The sequence below is a fragment of the Anabrus simplex genome, chromosome 8 (assembly GCF_040414725.1).
Source record: "Anabrus simplex isolate iqAnaSimp1 chromosome 8, ASM4041472v1, whole genome shotgun sequence".
NCBI lineage: Eukaryota > Metazoa > Arthropoda > Insecta > Orthoptera > Tettigoniidae > Anabrus > Anabrus simplex.
The window spans coordinates 38,876,788-38,897,378 of NC_090272.1; the positions used below are offsets into that span (position 1 = coordinate 38,876,788).

At 36.7% G+C, this 20,591-nt stretch overlaps 1 protein-coding gene across 3 annotated transcripts in view; it reads left to right on the forward strand.

The window, feature by feature from the left end:
- The window catches only part of LOC136879098 (mitochondrial intermediate peptidase), a 156,758-nt gene that overhangs the window by 75,437 nt on the left and 60,730 nt on the right, over positions 1 to 20,591 (forward strand). For all 3 annotated transcript variants that reach the window (XM_067152844.2, XM_067152843.2, XM_067152842.2), the window contains 2 exons: positions 10,148 to 10,289; positions 14,465 to 14,675. In XM_067152844.2, the coding sequence (XP_067008945.1) occupies positions 10,148 to 10,289; positions 14,465 to 14,675 (353 nt within the window). The remainder of the gene's footprint in view (positions 1 to 10,147; positions 10,290 to 14,464; positions 14,676 to 20,591) is intronic.

A 20,591-nucleotide genomic window follows, 5' to 3' on the forward strand; every position in this document is an offset into this window, starting at 1 on the left:
ATCAATACTTTATTACAAATGTTTGAAGTTATCTACATTCTATAGGAACTGTATTTTCAACCTCTGTTATACAATTTTTGGAGTGTGTGGCATTCAAGGGACTCCAGCAGGCCAAATCCCTTTATTGCACCATATGTATATTGTTTGACATAATGTTGGCAACAGCACAGGTTTTTGAATGGAACTCCAATGAGTCTAAGCCCCATATTGTACCATATGTATACATCTTAAGTAATATTATATTAGAATAAGGCATTCTTGTTAAATTAGTTTTAGTAATGTTTTACGTACTATCGCTATTAAGCAGGTTCACCAACAGCTGATGATGACCTTTTTACAGGTCGAAACCGGCAATCACTGTTTCAATGTAGATAACTTCAAACATTTGTAATAAAGTATTGATTAGGTGGAAATCTCATTCTTCATACTTGCATTCTTAATTCATCAATACGGACAATGAAGCTGATAGATTATAGTAACCTTCGGAGGGAGACGGCGTCATAAGAAGAAGAAGAAGAAGAAGAAGAAGAAGAAGAAGAAGAAGAAGAAGAAGGCTATTTGATAGCTTAATGCCATTTTTCGCATTTTATAATTTGTTGTGGATATTTTCTGCTGTTATTTATGCATTAAACTTAATCAATGCAAAGAAAAAAATACATAATTCCAATGTATGGCATTAGTAACAAAAAATTTATTTTTACTTAATGGATAAAATAACATTTAAATAAATGATATTCTCATATTACACAAATCTCTACTGAAAACTCCTCAAGCCAAATGGTCGAAAAGGTTGCCACATCCTCTCCTTGCTACATAAAATTAAGTGCTGGTGGTGATTATTGTTTTAAGAGGAAGAACAACTTGGTAACCATCCTGTACTAACACTAATCAGAAGGAAAATGGAAGATGTCCTATACTTTGAAAACGAAAGGAAAGGACCACGAAGTGCGTTAAAATGAAAGACTCCCTAGGCCTTGCAAATCTAATGCCGTTGGGGTCGGAAAAGAATGAGAGTTGACTAAGGGAGGTTAGGCAGGGAAGGTAAGAGTGAGGAACCGGACACAAGTTAGTGGAAGTAATGCCAGACTCAGCTAGGGAACTGTGGTTGCCAACCTGTACTCCCTGGTCCGCCTTTCAGTCGCCTCCTCTTACGACAGACAGGGAATGATATAGATGTTGATTCCCAAAGGAAATCTGAAATATTTGTTCCGAATGAGTAAATTTATAATACCAATATAAATGGTCCGTTATTGGACATTATAAATTTTCCAGCTAACTCATTCCTGGTTGCCAGCATTTCGCCCTCGTGTGCTAGGCTGGGCTCATCAGTTGGTACCTAGCACACCTACCAAGATGCTGGCTAGTGCACACAGTGGAGGCCACTGCGTAGGCTAATTGTAGCCACTGGCAGTGCCAATGCACTATGAGAGACTTTGTCTCACTACCAAAAATTGATGCCTGCTTGGCCATCAGATCTGATCTGATCTATGGGAGTTCACTTGCCGAGTGGAACAGCCTCTGTCCATTGTAGCAACCTTCAGTTGAGGAAAGATTTTTGTAAATAAAAATATTACCGTAAAATATTTCCAAAACAATTGAAAATATGATAACAACAGAAGACTACAATTAGAGTTAAATTGTGTGACATTAGGCTGTCATTCAAATGCTAACTTTCTCACTGGCTAATGGAATTTGATGAAATTCATTGGACAAAATAACTTTTATATCATCTTGGTTTTATGTTCAGGCTAGCAGAATTACCCTTTCTCAGCATGGGTTTTTTTAAATTGATCATAATTGGGAAATTTGCCACCTTTCATCAGTTCAACAAGTGTTAGGCCTAGAAATTTCAGCCATGTATTCGACATTGCTATTATATTACATGTAAATGCTCTCCTATTTAGGCCTGTATTGAAATTCATTATGAAATAATACAAATATTTATTTGTTTTCCACCTATTCAATACATAAAAATGTTTTTATTGTTAGTATTTTATCCTTGACATAATACTACAGTTGGGACATGTTTCAGTCGTGTACTGAGCATCCTCGGCCATTATAATGTTTCAAGATTAAGTTATAATCTTGATGTACTTACAATTAAATCGTACTTAATTATAGTCTTAACACTAATTAGTGAAACATTTTGCTGAATTGCAGTTATAATATACAATGTATAGATTGACAGTTTAATTGTAATTAAAATAACAGTGCCAAATTTAGAGTAAAAAGCTTGATTCATTAACATTGATGTCTAAAACTCAATGATAATATGACACAATGAGATTCTGGCTAAAACGTTTCATACATTTCTTTCATTCTAATGGAAAGTGAACAACTGTATGTACTATAACAGGGCTGGCCACAACGAGGCTTGCGAGCCGCATGCGGCTCTTGAGTCCATCTCGTGCGACTCTTGACACCAACCTTAGAGTAAAATTAAATGATATAATTAATGGAATCTAACAACATCTCAAGGCTGGTGGCAGTCAGTAGCAGCGATGTGCCACTTTGTTATTAGCGCTGTAAGACAGTGGTGAGAGATGGGAGGCGAATATAGTTCCGGGGCCTTCTGTTAGATAGTGCTTTGAGCGGGAGAGTGAGTCAGTGAGTCAGTGTCGTGAGGTGAAGCCAGTCGCGTTCACACATACTTCGACAATGGATTGTTGCATTCATCAGCTCCCACCCCCCACCCCCGTACTATCATGTCCTGTTCGAAAGACAATAATTCACGTCGCCTTGCCACAACTAGCACAGACGGTGTTTACACTAACTCTCGGGGTGTCAGATCACATCTAATACAGGTCTGCGCATTTCCGACACGTCACGGTAAGGTGGTGCAGCCGACAATTACAGGGTGTTCCTGTACAGCCTATATGAATATATACTTAAGTACGTGTAATGGAACATATAGTGTGGAATTTGAGTAAAGAAACTGTCCCAGTAATAGGTAATAAAGAGTATGGGGAACAGACGTGGGAAGCCACATTCTGAATTGCAGTTGAATGTTGCAATGGTCCAGCACTGAACCAGTGCCTATTTAATTTGAAGTCATTTCATTTCTCATGTCGTTGGACGCTCGGCTGTGATTGTAGACTGCCAGAGGATAATAAATCGTAATATATTTGAAGTAAGAGGGGAAAATGAGAATTTTTACTGTAGAAGACTCCTTTCCCTCACATAACTGGTACACCCGCGTCCTAGGAACCCTAAGAAAATTTATTTTCATCAGTGGCGTAATGAGTATAATAGCACTGTGCTGCCTGCACCTTCCTGTAGTCTCCTAGCTCTTTCAGCCTGCGACACTGTTGTGCGCGAGTGTCAATACTTTTCTGTGTGCTATTTCAGTACAGTTGTAGCCTGGTGTCCGAACAGTTGCGATGCTGTCTAAGAAGCATAAATATGAAGAGGAGAATCGAGCTATTAATACCGACTGGGAGGAAGAATTTTTTTTTTTTTTTTTTTTTTTTTTTTTTTTGGGAAAGAAACGGTGTCTTTTGTGTCAAATAACATTGTCAAAGTTCAAGGCCAGTAATCTAAAACGCCGTCATGACACCAACCAAAGCGGTTTTAACAAACATTTTCCTGTTGTCTCTCATGTAAGGAAAACCAAACTGAAATCACTAAAGGAAAAACTCCCTTGTCAAAGTAGCGTTGTCAGTTTTTTCCAAGGAAGCAGATTTGACAACAGAAGCTGGCTTCCTCTTGGCTTTTAATATTGCAAAAGCAAAAAAAGCCTTACACAGAGGGGGAGTGTATTAAGAAGAACATGGCACAAGTTATTTCTGTTTTAGAACCGGAAAAGAAGAAACTGCAGAAACTGAACAACGAAATGCCCGCTGCTAGCCACACAATCGAGAGGCGAGTTTCTGTTATTAGTGTGGTTATTTTAAAATTTTACAAAAAATATCTAAGCAAGTGCTCAGTAGCTAGTCTGTCTCTGGACGAGTCTACTGATATCATAAACCACAGCTAGGCATATTTGTGAAGTATGGGTCAAGGTACTTGCAGGTGGTGGAAGAACTTTTAGACCTAGTTACAGACGTGTGCAAATTATTAGAATAAATGATAAAACTAACAGTAATTCACTTTTAAAGTATAATTATAATAATCTATCAATATACAATGACCTTTTTAGTAATTTGAGTGCATTCCCTTGTTTTTTATAACCATTTGGATCCTCTTTGACATTATTAACACAAGGTCCTTGCACATTTTCTGAATTTCTTCATCTCGATGCCATATATCAATGATGTTTTCAATGAGGCCAATTCTGGTTATTGTTCTTTTCCTCAGTCTTGACTTCACAGTTCTCCACAAATTTTCAATTGGGTTGCAGTCTGGGCTATTACCAGGCCAAGGCAATGTCATTATACTGTTTTCCTTCCAAGAATTTCTAAACAGACTTGGTCTTATGGCATGGTGCTCCATCATGCATAAAAATGCAATCTCCATCAGGAAACTAATCCCTGATCTGAGGCAGCAGGCGGGTTCGAAGCACCTTCTTGTACTGATTCTGCTCAATCATGCCCTCAACAATGTATAATCTGCCACATCCATGAACTGACATGCAACTCCATACCATCACTGAAGTTGGATGTTTAACTTTCTGTGTGGTACAGTTTGAAGAAAACGCCTCATCAGGGGTCCTTCTCACATATTGGCTGCTTTCCTCGGACACAGAAAATATGGACTCATCAGAAAAGATTACCTGCAAGATATTAAGCACTTATTGGAATGGCTTTTTCAACAGAATGTTTTGAAAATAGAAGAAAGTAAATCAGTACACCTCTGACTGAATTTTTGAAAAAATCCACTTAACCCATGAGGATGAAGTTACTTCTTAGCAAACAGTAAATTATGGGATATATCATGTTGCTTACCTTTTCCCAATTGTCCTTAAGCTCATTATGCATTGTTTTTGCCCATTCCAGCCGTTTCTTAGCCATGGTAGGTGTTATTTTGGCTTTATTTCTCGGCTTTCTTGCAGGAAGTCCTGCAGCACAAAGACTGCTTCTGACAATTGATGGAGATATTTCAACTCCATAGTTCTTTATTTGATTGCTCAAGTCCTTACTGGTACTTCTTAGATTCATCCTAGCCATTTGAATCAATTTTCGTTCCATATGGGGGCTCATTATCGGTTTTCGACCACATTTCCCCTTACGTTTGTCTGCACGGTTTTCCCCTGATTTCAATTCAGAGCTGATTCTACTAACCGATACTTGCGAAAGATTCAATTTCCTAGCAATATCTTGTTGGGAATATCTACCTTCCTTTAATTAACACTCAGTCAATGCCAATTTATGGGGAGAAAGATCTGTTTTCTTAACCAAAACCTCACTTTTGCAAGAAGATACAACTTCAGTTCACCACTTCAAAAACTCACTAGGAAACAAATCCAAAACCTAACTTTATCCCAAACTTGGATTATACAGACATATATAAACAATATAAAACACTTCTAGGCTTCAATTCTGGCATAAGAACTCAACTCTCAACTAGAAAAAAGCTATGGAAACCACATTCAACAATTGCCACAACATCAGCTGATTCGATAAACAGTGTTAGAAGCCTCTACAGAGAAGGAAATAAGTGTCCCTCAGATATCCCAAAGGGACATCAGTGGACTGCATGAACCAAAGAATACATAAACAGGTTGAAACATACTTTTATATTCATATGTATAGAGGTTTTTGTACTAAACGAGGGAAGAAACACAAAATTCATGCATTATTCTAATAATTTGCACACGTCTGTACTTTGAAGGATACTACTTGTGGTTGTGACATTAAAGAAGCCCTGGATGGTGTTTTACGGAAAAACTCAGTGCCTATCCGTAATATTGTCAGCATTGTTACCGATGGTGCACCATCTATGGCTGAGACGAAACAAGCGCATATTGGGCTTATAAATGCTGACACAGCAGTTCCTGATTTCCTTCCTGTACTTTGTATTTTTCACAGAGAAAATTTAGCAGCAAAATATTTTCAGTACCCGCATATTATGCAGGTAGTTCTAAAAATTGTGAACTGTATTCGCTAATGTGCCAAAACGTGCCGACGGTTCAAATTTTTATAGAAGATATGAACAATGACGAGCTTGCTGATGTACTGTATATTGGTACTGCTTAGTAAGATGGCTATCTGTAATCAATGTTCTTGGCATATTTTTTGAATTACTTGATCAATAAAACAGTTTATGGAAGAAAAAGGAAAATTATTTTCTGAACTTAATGACACCCAGTGGTTGTTAGATTTGGCATTTTTTTTTTATTTTTTTAATACAGATGTGGTCCAGCATTTAAAAAGGCTAAACATAACTTTAAAAGGAAGATAAAATTTACTTCTGATTTGGGTCCGACTGTACTTAGCTTTCATAGCAAGCTAAAGCTTTTTGGTAAAGACCTTCAGATTAAAATATTTTCTCATTTCAAATGTTTGAATAAAATTACTGAAAGCCTTCCTGACGTTCAGGTGGAAACTGAAGATTACATGAGTAAAATATTTGGCCTTGCTGAAGAAATCAGTGGCAGATTTAATGACTTGAGATCACTTAAATTGTAATTTTAATTCCTGGAAAATCCTTTTGCTGTTGATGTTGTGGGCGATGGCTGTCCTGTTTCATCACCAATAACAAAGGATGCAGCAGCTGTAGAGTTGTAGTTACTAGAACTGCAAGAGGACGAAGGACTAAAAGGACTCAAACGAAGTGGCATTTCTACCATAGAATTATGGAAGAATGTTACAGAAGAAAAATATCCACTAATAAAAGAGTGTGCCAAGAGACTTATCTCAATGTCTGGGACTACTTATGTGTGTGAATCACTATACTCAACGCTTAAATTTCTTAAATCTAAATATCGATCTGAACTAACTAATGAACATTTAAGTGAACTTGTGCGAACTGAGCTTACCAATTATCAGTCAGATTTTAAAAAACCAGCAGCAAAAATGAACACTCGAAAAAGCACTTATCAGAAGTAAAATCTCATTCCTTGGTGTGTACCTGAACAATAATGTTCTGTGTAGTGTGGAAAATAAATGTTCCTTTATTTGTTCTAAAATGAAAAACCTATCTTCATTTTATGAACCATTTTCTAAACATGCTCCCAATTTTGTCTCCTAATTCTGCGGCTCCCAGAATTAAGATTAGTGGCCACCCCTGTACTATAACGTATTAAAATAGAGTAAACACTGCTAAACATCTCAGCAATAGTCGAAGGGGTAAGTGATGACCGTTTAACACAAGTATTTTAAAAACAAATCAACACACATTTTCACCCAGTTTTCGTTTGTTACAGAAATACCATTACATACGGACATCGTAGGAGCAATCTCATCAACGCATATGTTTTACGTAGCTGAATGTCCCTTTCGACTGTAGCCCCTAAAATACCTAACAGCTTCTAAACCTACAATGACAGCCAATCAATTTAAGTTTATGGTTTGAAAAACGACCAAATAGATGTTGATAAACTTAACCATGATAGGTTAAAATGATGATTGTATGATCCGTATTGACTAGTTTGAATGTAGTACAGAAATATTTAAAATAGTTATATTTGAATCAGCCTTGTCAATACACTTATTAATGAAAGAAAATTATTTATTCAACCAAACATGTTTCAGGAATTCAACCATTCCATTCATCAGTGGTCAGATCAAAGATCAAGACTTGATCAAAGATCAAATAATTTTCTTTCATTAATAAGTGTATTGACAAGGCTGATTCAAATATAACTATTTTAAATATTTCTGTACTACATTCAACATAGACGTATCGACTGTCAATATTAATTAATGACTGTAATGTGTTAAAGTTGCATGAGGATTAAAAGTACAAAACTAGTCAAATTAACACGTATAAAAAGACGAAAACTTCAGAAGTTTTAAGTTTGAGACTATATTGCAATTTTAACACGCAAGAAGTCACGCCGGCAGCAGTTTGCCGCATTTAAAAAATATTCCTTAATCATTTTGTTGCTAGCCGCTGTAGGGCTTAGGGCGTTCGTTTCATCCCTTCTCTCCCTCTCTCTCGCCTGACATTGATTATCGTCAGTGAATTGCCTGCTGCGTTCCGGAGTAGTTTAAGTTTTCTTTCACTCTCGCATCTGCCGCTGCAAATTGCCTTCGTGCGATCCCTTGCGTACTGCATTCTTACATGACTGCATTTCAAGAAAGTTTCTTAACTAAAGTTCATGAGGTTTATGGTGGCTTTCAGTGAAGTGTGGTGCTGTAGTTTAATCTTGAATTGTGACCAAATCATTTATTGAAATGTACAAATGCAAACGTTGAGGCAATTTGCTCACGTAATTTTACCAGATTTTGCACACAGAAAAATCATAATTTTTTTTTTTTCGTTGAGAAAATATTGTTACTGGGTAATTATGTTAGTACTTGTTGAAAGGAAGTTAAACAGGGGTACATATTAAAATTTTATCAGAGCATTCACTGCAAAAGGAAAATAGCAGCTCATTAAAATATTAAGCGTGAGCAATTTGCCTTTGCGCAACCTCTCTCGTTCTAAAACGGGCGTGACCTCTCGCGTGTTAATCAAGACTCTATTTCAATATGTTATAGTACATACAGTTGTTCACTCTCCATTAGAATGAAAGAAAAAATGTATGAAACTTTTTAGCCAGAATCTCGTTATGTCATATCATTCAGTTTTAGACATCACTGTTAATGAATCAAGCTTTTTACTCTAAATTTGGTACTGTTATTTTAATCACAATTAAACTTTCAATCTATACATTGTATATTATAACTGCAATTCAGCAAAATGTTTCACTAATTAGTGTTAAGACTATAATTAAGTACGATTTAATTGTAAGTACATCAAGATTATAACTTAACCCTCGGTAGACGAGCGAAACATGTCCCAACTGTAGTATTATGTCAAGGATAAAATTCTAACAATAAAAACATTTTTTGTATTGAATAGGTGGAAAGCAAATAAATGTTTGTATTATTTCATTGCTATTATAAGAATCACCTGTCATTGTTATAAAATACAGCTTGAACGTATGTCATTTGGGAGATTTATGGTTTACTCCACTCACCCTAACCTCTTAGCTATGCTTGTCTATGCCTTATAGTAAATAAGAAAGCAAGGAGAAAGACTACTACCATTTGCTTTGATAGTCACCACATAGTGAGGAACCACTTCTTCTTCCAGGACTTTTCCCCAGGATGGCTTTGGCCTAATTTTTTGGTTGGATGCCCTTCCTGATGCCATGCCTATGTGGAAGGATGTATTAACTATTATGTGTTTGTGTTGTGTTTTGTGTGTAAATGAAGAGAACTGTATTATGTTCAACACAAACACCAAGTCCCTGAACTAGAGGAATAAACTATATTCAATTAAAATGCCCAGCCAGCAATTGGACTAGGGGTCCACTGAACCGAAGGCCATTATGCTGACAAATCAGCCAATGAGGCACGTGGTTAGGGACCACTACCCCATCAATATATACACATTGCAGAAGCATATTTAAATAATTGATTTTTACCATTTTGGTAACACCAAACATGTAGAATTCTTCACTTTCAACCAACAGAACAAAACAGAATACAGATTTATCAACTCAAAGTATGGCATCCCTGGCACAACATAGAGAAAGGCATGACAAGAGCAATGAACGCAACTAAGCAGTATAAATTAACTATCAAAACAGACCACCTGTAAGTGCTACCAAGTAACTTTCATAGTACCCTACAATCTGTCACTCTGAAATAGTTTTTTGTTTCTGTGTTCTTAATTTATAAACTGACAGGATGTTTATACCTTAGGTATCAAATTTTTCAAAAATATACCTTACTAGTTACTTATTTCCCAAACAAAACTTTTCTACCAAAATTTCACTCTCAAAATTTTGGTAATTCCTGAGATATGACGAGTGAATGGTATTATGCATTTATACTGAGAGATTAAGGTTCTTCCTCATATACTGCATGAAACGCCTACATTTTGAGAGAGAGAGGTGCTGAAACAATTTCCAGTTGAGAAGTTGAGAGATCTGAAGTTGTACTTCATAGAACAAGAGTGCAGGAGTGGTGTTGATCTACTTATTTTACAAGTGTGTTGAGTATTTGGTTTAGCAAAAAAGCTTCATGATACATTGTCTATTGCTCATTCTTTTCAGGGCTCTGAAGGCAAGCATCGCTGAAACTCCAGCTGTAGTCAATCAGTTCCTTGATATCATGTCAGATCAGCTACATGACAGGGCAGCAGCTGATTTCCAAACAATGAAGGAAATGAAAATAGCAGAGAATCCCTACTCAAAGGTAATAAGAGTAAAATGTACCAGATGTACACAGTAATGTTTTGCATTTTATTGGGCAGTGTCAGAGGAATGTTTCACCTATATTAAATCTCTGGCAAATTGTATGAACACCCAGTCACTGGGCAGTGTTCTTCATTATGGAAGTTTAATTTATCGACTGACAAGATTTTGTGTCTGATCACATTGCGTCTCATTTGGGCTCACAGTAGAATTGGATTATAAAAGAGTATCAGTATGCTGAAGGCAGTGTGCTATTTGAGAAGAATGGTAAATTAGTTTCTTCTCAGATTTTGTCAGTTCTGTTAATGAAGGATGTTTTGTTTGGATTACTGCAATGTTAATGTGATAGATGCAGTCTAATTGTGAGTTTTAGAAAATGGACACGGTCTGTGAGAAGTCGCAAGAATTTGTGCTATACCACAGTTGACTTATATATCCAGCCTAACCTAGACTAGATTTAGGATACCATTTTTTAAGCTAAGAGAGCAACTAGAATGACCATTTCATGAAAGTATCAGTATCTGATACTGTTTGGGCTGAAAAGTCAGTTTCATGTAATGAGAGAAAGTATTGCAAGTTGAAAGCTAGCCCACAAACCAGTTTGAGGCCCTTGACCAGCTTGGCTCGAGTTCGCTAGAGTGTGTTGTGAAGTGTAATATTGAAGTATGGTCACAAATTCCGTTTTGATGAATTGAGATTTACTTTGTGATGAAACAGTACTCACCGTTTGCAATTTGGACATGATGTGAGGGTCATTTTCAACAGAAACAATGTCCAAACTTGTTTTGTTTTGGCAAACGATCTGTGGGCTTGATGAGAGTACCCTTCTCAAGTATGGCTACATTTAGCCAGAGTGGCGGAGGAGTATCTCAGAACTGTAAGAGTTATTCGAAGCCCAGAAGGCTTAGAAGGAGTCTGAGAGTCAGGCAGCACAAAGTCTAGAAGTATTGGAAAGGAGCAAACAAGTGCGAGTCAAGCCATGTATAGAATGATGATGATGATGATGATGATAATAGTGGTGTGTGGCATTCAGAGAAGCAACTGCACATCTGTGAGAATGGGGACCTACCTAAAATTAATTCAAATGACAAAAGCACAAAATCGTAGCCCCCGAACCAGAGGGATTCACCAATGAAAGTTAAAATCCTTGACCCGGTCAGGAATCGAAGCTGGGACCTCTATTCATTTGATGAAGCCTGTGGTAAATGAAGATGTGGATATTGGCTTTGTCCTTTTGTGTTTTCTTTCTGTTTGTCCCTCTTCACACATTGACCTGTTTATCCTATTATGTGTTCCTATCTTTTTATATATGACTTGATTTGTACTTGTTTGTACCCTCCCATTATTTATGTTGACATCTTGGGTTTCTTTTCTCCTTTTGTGTTCATCATATGTTCTGGTACAGTATTTGTCTTATCCCACACTTCCCACCTTTAGACCAGATCTCTTAATATGGACTCTCACTGAGTGTTGAAACCTGTCCTCCTGATGAAGTTGGGAAGTAGAAATGAGCTAGTCAGGGACTGAGAAGAAATGGATGTAGGAGATGAGAAGAGATCCAGTCTATTTGAAGACAGCATTAAGATTTAGATATTGTTCATGACCTTTTGTGTTTTCTGTCTATTTCCACACTACTGTAGTTATCCTATAATGTGCTCCTCTCAATGTTCCTCTTTGAAAGTCTAGAAGAAACTAGAGCTACTATTCTGGAGGAATGACTAGCCCTATGGCAGAAGTAATTCAGGGTTAATTGCGAGCATGCTAGGGCAATACAGGCTAGAGCCGGCAGCCTTGTGTAGTACAATTGTGTAGTCTTATAACTTTTGATATAGAAACATTTTCATCAACATTAGAATAATTTTGGTCCTTGATCTTTTTTTTTTTTCTTAGATAACACTTCATCTGCACAACACTAATGTCATTGACGTATGAATTACGTCTGTTATAAAATTTCAGATGATCACTTGTAAAATTTTCCAGAGGAACATGTGGTCAAAAAGCACTATTTATGATAAGGTAAACATGCTGGGAATCGTCGCCATAAGACCTATCTGTGTCAGTGCGACGTAAAAAACAAAAAAACAAAAACATGCTGGTGAATACAGGGTGGCCCACTTAAAACTTTCACCACAAATATATCTGGAACAACAAGAGGTATTGTAAAATGACTTTCACGGGTATGAAAGCATGTAAGGGGCTAATTAACGTAAATACTTTGAGCCATTCAAAAACACAAGAAAACTTACGTTTTTTAATGGTCACTCTGTACTATTTCTTGTGCAATTGTTAACATGAAAAATCACATAAGGAATGGTGTTTGTTTCATCGCAATAGGTCAGCGACATCCTGAGGTATTGCAATGTGAAGTTGACACTTGAGATAATGAAACGCGCAGCAGTTGCACATCCCAAGATTCAAGCGCGAACCTCACGTTCCTCTTAATCGCGATGTGATTGACATACTACGATGCGACAAGCACTGTTCTTAATGTTATTTGCTCTGTTATGAAGAGGGCTTGAAACATTAACGATTTCCAGTCACACACAATGAAGAATAAAGAAAGGGTTTACTCGTTCGTGTTCTATTGATCTCTACTACTGTACAGTACTAGATGGACATAACGGTAACAAAATTGAATATCACCGGTCGGGGTATTACATAATCAGTGGCTGACCAAGGATCTAGCAGAGGGGGGAAATGCTGGTTTACTGTACATATTTGAATGTCAATTACATAATGTTACATGACAAGTACAGGACATGTTACTGAACATTCTTAATTACTACATTACAATTGAAATTTTGCACATGGTGAAGTGATGACATAAACGTATGTTTGTACAGTACAAACTTACTTCTCAGAAACAAAGAAACGTACACCGGTATGCAGCTAGATTTCTCGCAACAAAAACTTTACAAAGCATGTTCTAAGAGATCACCATTTACATTTTAACACCGCTGTGCACACTCCAACACTGATCGATTCACTGCTGTCAGTGTTTCTGGTGTTATTGCAGCACATGCAGCGGTTGTCTATGGTTGTTGGAACCTGCTGATACACCAAATTTTTCACATGTCCCCAATGAAAAAATCTAATGGGGTGAGGTCCGGCAATCACGCTGGAAATCTCTGAACAGGACTGCCTCATTCTATCCATCGATTTGGGAATTGTTGGTTTCGTGCATTTCTTGCCACTATGGCATTATGCGCAGGGCATCCATCATGCTGATACCACATTATTTGACGTGAATTCAGAGGTAGATCTTCCATTAGTACAGGTAAGGTACGTCTCAAGAACAGTCTGTACTTTCACCCGGTAAGAGTGCCATCAATGAAATACAGACCAATGTAAATTAACATTTAGATGATGTTCTGTCCTACAATACCACACCATACATTGATGCTCCACTCACGATGTTCTACCTCACAAAGTCAATGTGGATTTTCCGTTGCTCAGTAATGCATATTGTGTAAGTTGACGTTCCCATAGTTTGTAAACATGTCTTCATGGGTAAACAGTACCCTATGCATAATGTCATAGCCTCTGAATTCTCCCTCTTAGTTCTACCTTCTTCTGTTCACCTGACAGATTCTTTATCTTAATGTGTTTGTTCATATGTTTACACATAACTGTAAAATAAAGAAAGAAATTAAGGGGGTATTTGGAAATCTCCAAAGGCTAATCAAGCATCAGGAAAACCTTACTGGACTGTAATAACGAATCTTAGATATGGTGAGAAAAAGAGAATGAATAGTGCTTTGCTAAATCAGGTGAACTCTTTGTAGATCCTGGGGAATCTTAGATATTTAATAGCCAGTGTTATTTTTTAGTATTTTCACTGTCTCTTGCATGATTGAGGACTGATTATGCTTTATGTAGGCAAGAGCCCAAACATTTTTCAGCATGACATCATGACCCATAACCCCTTTTAGCAGAATTTCTTATGTAAGGAATGCAGATAGTACTTCATTAGGTTAATAACATTAGTCACGGTACAAAGTGTGGTGCATATGAAGTGTTATTTAAGAAAGAAAAAATGGCTACATATTCATTCATGCTAATAAACGGCATTATGCTATTGGTTACTCAAAGCATTGAATTAGGATTAGAGGAATGTGTCTTATTCCAAGACTTCGTTAAAAACTGACACCTCTGTTTCCTGCTGTATGTTCTTAGGATCTAGCTCCCTGGGACACACCGTACTTCACACAGAAAGCGAAGCATGAATGGCTGCAGGTTGGCACTTCGGAATTCTCACCTTATTTGTCACTTGGAGCATGTATGGAGGGCCTGAACACACTCATGAACCATTTATATCAGATAAGTCTCGTCAATGATGAATTGCAGCCTGGGGAAGTGTGGGCTTCAGATGTGTATAAATTAGCAGGTATGTACACTGTAAAGTCATGTAATAAGACTTGTATTTAATTAGAGAAGTAAACTGCCAGCAGTGTTGCCTTGGTGACTTCGTCGCTAAATCTTGCGACTTGTGATAATTGAAAATGACTAAATTCGAGCTTTAGCGACTAGTGACAAAACTGGTGACTTCTACCCATTTATTCAATGTAATCTTGCAATTTTAAATTTTGAGTTCCAGGAAACCATTTTATCATATATTTTTCCCACCTGAATGATCAATATTGTATTGGCCTTTAGTAGTCAGCACTGCCTTCAACACAGAAACAAAGGTACTTCTCCGATCATAAAACTGAGAAGAGTTATAAATTGTGGCTGTAATTAATGTTGTCATTGACACCCTGGAATTTAAGACCTCCGTTTAAGCTAATAGTGTATATTACATCTTAACAGCAAGCTGGAACTGCAGGCTGCAGTCAGTCAATGCCCAGTAGTATTTGTGATTTGTAGTTTCTTGTCTGTAGCGGTGTTCTAAGTTGTTTTATAGTTTTCAAAAATATGGAAAGTCGACCCAAATTATGAGGGATGGCTTAAGCGTGGCTGGCGAATCAACACAAGCGTTTTCCAAATACTGTCGTGCAGTTATATACCTATGCTAATTTAAATCTAAGAATTTCATTTTTGTCCGTATTGAACTGAGAATGGAAGATAGGAAACTTGTATTTGTATTGAAAAGGTGGACCCTTTTAAGTTTCCTATCTTCCTACCTATGCTAAATCGACTAATCCAACACAACAGAAGCTAAAAGCCTTCCATTGAAAATCCATCATGAGTTGCTGAGGGAAGTTCAACCAACATCACTGCTCAGTACTTGACATTGTTCTGGTACTGATGAGTGATACTGCTGAAATATCAAGCTAGTTGGCCACACAGTTCGAGTTGTGTAGCAGTGAAGATAGTGAGTTTGAATCCTATTGTCTGCAGCCCTAAAGATGGTATTCCATGGTTTCCCATGTTCACATCAAGCAGATGCTGGGACTGTACCTTAAATAAGGTTTCAGCCACTTCTTTCCTAACCCTAGCTCTTTCCCATCTTGCATTGTTCAAATCTTCCGATGTGTTAGTGGAACATTAAACCACTAGCAAAAACCAAACAAACTGTTGAAGTGTAGGAGTTTAAGGTTGTGATGCTGTATGTGAAAATTGTACACATCATGGATTGATGGAATTCTGAAGTGATAAAATTCATGTAGAGTTTTCCCATGCAAAGGTTGGAAGCAAGGGCTGAGTGCTATGAACTAGGCAAGGAAGGACATTATTGGGTGTGAGATGTTGATGGACCAGTGTATTTAACTAAACATGAATGAGCATGCTTGCCGTAAGTTGTGTATCGTTGTTAAAACCCCACCAGTTCTTCCTAGGTGTGTAAGAGAAAACAGGGCTCTGCATCTTGAAATTCATTTACACAATGTTCTTCCTTCTTCATCTTGAAATGTTGCACATCATCTGTGTTTCTTTTCTTGACAATGAAACAAAATAAAATAATAAACATTGACCTATGGGTACCTCTTGTATTTGCTGACAAAAGCAAATTAACTATTTAAAATGTGATGGACAGATCAGAGGGTTGAACAGAAGTTCATTGCTACTTTGAGAATGGAGGTGAATGTCTTCATTTTCCACATCTTTCTTTATAAATGTGTCTTATGGCTTACATTAACTTACATACAGGCAAGATTCCAGGAATGCTTTAAAACATCTGTAGCATTCTTAGACCTCAAGGCATCATATGACACTTCGTGGAAACTGAGTGTAATCTATAAACTACTCTTGATACCAAGCAAGAGCTTGCAAAGAACATGCTGAATAATGGGTTGTTTCAAGTCATAATTAGTAATAAAATCAGCAGTTTCAAAAAAGTAAATAATGGACTTCCTCCAGTCTCTGTGCTTGTTCCACTTCTGTTCAACTTATTTTTAGGCGATTTAAGATAGTTGCATGGTTGAGACTAGACTGTAATCTTTCACCTTTTTTGTTCATAGCTCACGTGGATCATCTACGGAAAGATATATATAGTGGCAGGGAGGGATTTAGTTAGGTAGAAATGTAGTAAGCAGTTTGGCTTATACTGACGACTTGGTCTTAATGGCAGATTTTGCCGACTGCTTTCACTCTAATGTCCTGGAACTTGAAAATAGGTGCAATGAGTATATGATATGATAATTCTGGACATCAGAGGTAAGTTGTAAGTGATATTTCATGAACTTTACCGGAGAGCAGAAAGAAGCTGCTGAGGTGCATATGTTATTATCGACAGTTCTAACCATGGTAAACTATCGCAAGAGCCTGTACGATAAGGAGTGCTCAAAGCTGAACTGTTGTATAATCATTAGCCATTGTTTATTGCTGGTTTCTCCTTACACATGTGATAGTATCACGTAGAGTAGCTTATGTTCATTCCTGCAAAACATACACATACAACAGTGTAACCATCAGAACAAGCCACATACTCAAACCACAGACCTCAAAATCATTGTTTTTACATTTACGATAGCTTACCTTTCCAAGACTAAAGTGATGTCAGGCTGGAAATACAAAGCTGGCATGTATTTGGGATGTGTGTTGTCGCAGGATGGCGAGTGCGATTGAATCAAGATGCAGCAAAGCTAATGCAGCGAGTTCGCAGTAGGGATCAAGGAAGAAGTCAGCTCTCAGACAAAACTAAAGTATCTTTGCACCGGTCTCTTTTCAGATCAACTTTGCTGTATGGGTGTGAAAGCTGGGTCTACTCAGGATATCTTCAAAGTAACAGACATGAATGTAGCGAGAATGATTGCTGGTACAAAGAGGTGGGAACAATGGCAGGATGAGGAGATAAAGGATAAGCTAGGAATGAACATGATGAATGAAGCTGTACACATACACCGGCTTTGGTGGTGGGGTCATGTGGGACGATTGGAGGGGGATAGAATACCTAGGATAATAATGGACTCAGCCTTGGAGGTTAATAGAAGTAGAGGGAGAGTAACGTAAGACGACTATGGTTAGACTCGGTTTCTAATATATATTTTTTAACGTCTCACTGACACAGATAGGTATTGTGGCGATGATGGGATAGGAGTGGGGAGGAAGCGCCTATGGCCTTAAGATACAGCTCCAGCATTTGCCTGGTGTGAAAATGGGAACCCAGGGAAAACCATCTTCAGGGCTGCCGACGTTGGGGTTCGAACCCACTTATTGCCTGAATGCAAGGCAATAGCTGCATGATCTAAACCGCCCGGCCACTTGCTTTGTTAATGATATAAAAATATGAGGTGTGGATCTAAACCTTGCCTCAGAGCTAGTTACGAACAGAGGCTTGCAGACTGAATGCACATAATTATTAAAATAAGTTAAGTCATTAAACTGAAAGTCAAAGAGTGCTTACGTAGAGATAGGCTAGAACTCCTTATGAAACAGAAGCACACCAGACAAAACATCCAGCTTACATGAGACCTAAGTAATAAGTGATACCATGCAACGACGCGTACCCAGCGGATTTTTATAATGCACTTAACACAGCACAAGTAGTATTTGTATATTAGCTGGAAAAGTGTTAATACATTTTTCTCTGTACTGTGGGGTATGATAGGTCTTATGGGCCAGTTTTCTTCAATATTGGATCTTTTGTACAGTTCCATCATAAATGCACCTCCTGGGTATGCCTACCTTTCATCTCATCTCATGAGGGAGGAGATAACTCGTGTTCTGAGGAGTTGGTGTGCATGGCGATTTTACCATTGCCATTTGAATTCACTAAATCTTCATCACAAAAATTTTGAAAAAAGCAAATATGTTAGTCTTGCAATAAAATATCACTTTCTCTTCATGCTTCAGATGTATAAGGCACCATGGATTTATAATATAACTATTTATAATAGTTTATTTAAATCTGCCCTGATCAATACACTCATTAAATGAAAGAAACATTATTAATTAAACCATACATGTTTCGGGAAATCTCAACCATTCCCTTCATCAGTGGTTAGATCAAAGAATAACACAATATGACACAATCTTTTGTTTTACAATTTGAAGGAGTATTGTGTCCCAATACATCATATCAAAGAGTAAAGAGAACTTATGAAATATTATAAAAATGATCAATACATACAATTTTGGTTGAACTGAATGAAAACACTATACAAATTTAGGATCTTCAAGTTCTTCTTCTTTTCTTCTTCTTTTTGTTCCTTAAATGATTATATGCTAGCCTAAACAGTGGGTTATCTTCTGTACTTTTCTCATTTAAACTTGATTCAGAATTACATTTTTGTGTAAGGTAAATTTCTAAATTTTCCAAAACATTCATCAGTTTTCCCTTTTTGGTCGAATGTAATAATTTCATGTCATTGAAAAGGTCTGTAAATTTATGATTCATTTTAACCATATGTTCTCCCATTGCCGAATATCTTTTATGTTTGACCGCATTAACGTGTTCTTTGTACCTTATAGCCAAACTTCTTCTGGACTGTCCTATGTATCGTTGTTTACATGTTTGACATGTTAATTTGTAAATTCCTGATTTATTAAATATATATTTATTCTCTTTTTTATCTGAATTGAAAATTATCTTATTAGTATTATTATCCGTTTTGTATGTGACATTGATGTTCTTTTTCCTGAAAATTTTAGCCAGTTGTTAAGAGTGCTTAATTCGAAAAGTTAGAACTACGAATTTCTTTTTCTCTTTTCGCTCTTTAATTAAAGTTGTTTTAGGTTCATTTTTCACTTTATTTATCATTCTATTAATAAATCTGTTGGAATATCCGTTGCTACGAGCGATTTGATGGATTATATTTATCTCTCTATTATGATTCTTCTTAGACATAGTTATGTTCATAGCTCTATTAATTAAACTGTAAAATGTTGCCTTTTTATGTTGACCTGGATGATTGGAGATAAAATAGAGAATAAATGTATATTTAATAAATCAGGAATTTACAAATTAACATGCCAAACATGTAAACGATACATAGGACAGTCTGGAAGAAATTTGGCTATAAGGTACAAAGAACACGTTAATGCGGTCAAACATAAAAGATATTCGGCAATGGGAGAACATATGGTTGAAATGAATCATAAATTCACAGACATTTCCAATGACATGAAATTATTACATTCGACCAAAAAGGGAAAACTGATGAATGTTTTGGAAAATTTAGAAATTTACCTTACACAAAAATGTAATTCTGAATCAAGTTTAAATGAGAAAAGTACAGAAGATAACCCACTGTTTAGGCTAGCATATAATCATTTAAGGAACAAAAAGAAGAAGAAAAGAAGAAAACTTGAAGATCCTAAATTTGTAGTGTTCTCATTCAGTTCAACCAAAATTGTATGTATTGATCATTTTTATAATATTTCATAAGTTCTCTTTACTCTTTGGTATGATGTATTGGGACACAATACTCCTTCAAATTGTAAAACAAAAGATTGTGTCATATTGTGTTATTCTTTGATCTAACCACTGATGAAGGGAATGGTTGAGATTTCCCGAAACATGTATGGTTTAATTAATAATGTTTCTTTCATTTAATGAGTGTATTGATCAAGGCAGATTTAAATAAACTATTATAAATAGTTATATTATACATTCAGACCAGTCAATACGGACCAAACACAATATTAACCTATCATGGTTAAGTTTATTAACCATGGATTTAGTCGTGATATTTTCACTTCCTATCACCACAGTACGCTACTACTGTACAACCAAGCTCATTTATTCATAAAATCAATGTTTCATCTCCACTTTCGTCATTTGCCATATTTTTGAGCTGATCAGCTTGAATGTGTCTACACTTGGTACATGAAGGTGTGATAGCGCTGAACTGTAAGTGAATTACTTATTTGGTATTTCCCTTATTTGAGGGTTCTAACAAATGCATGATCAAGGCGCAACCTT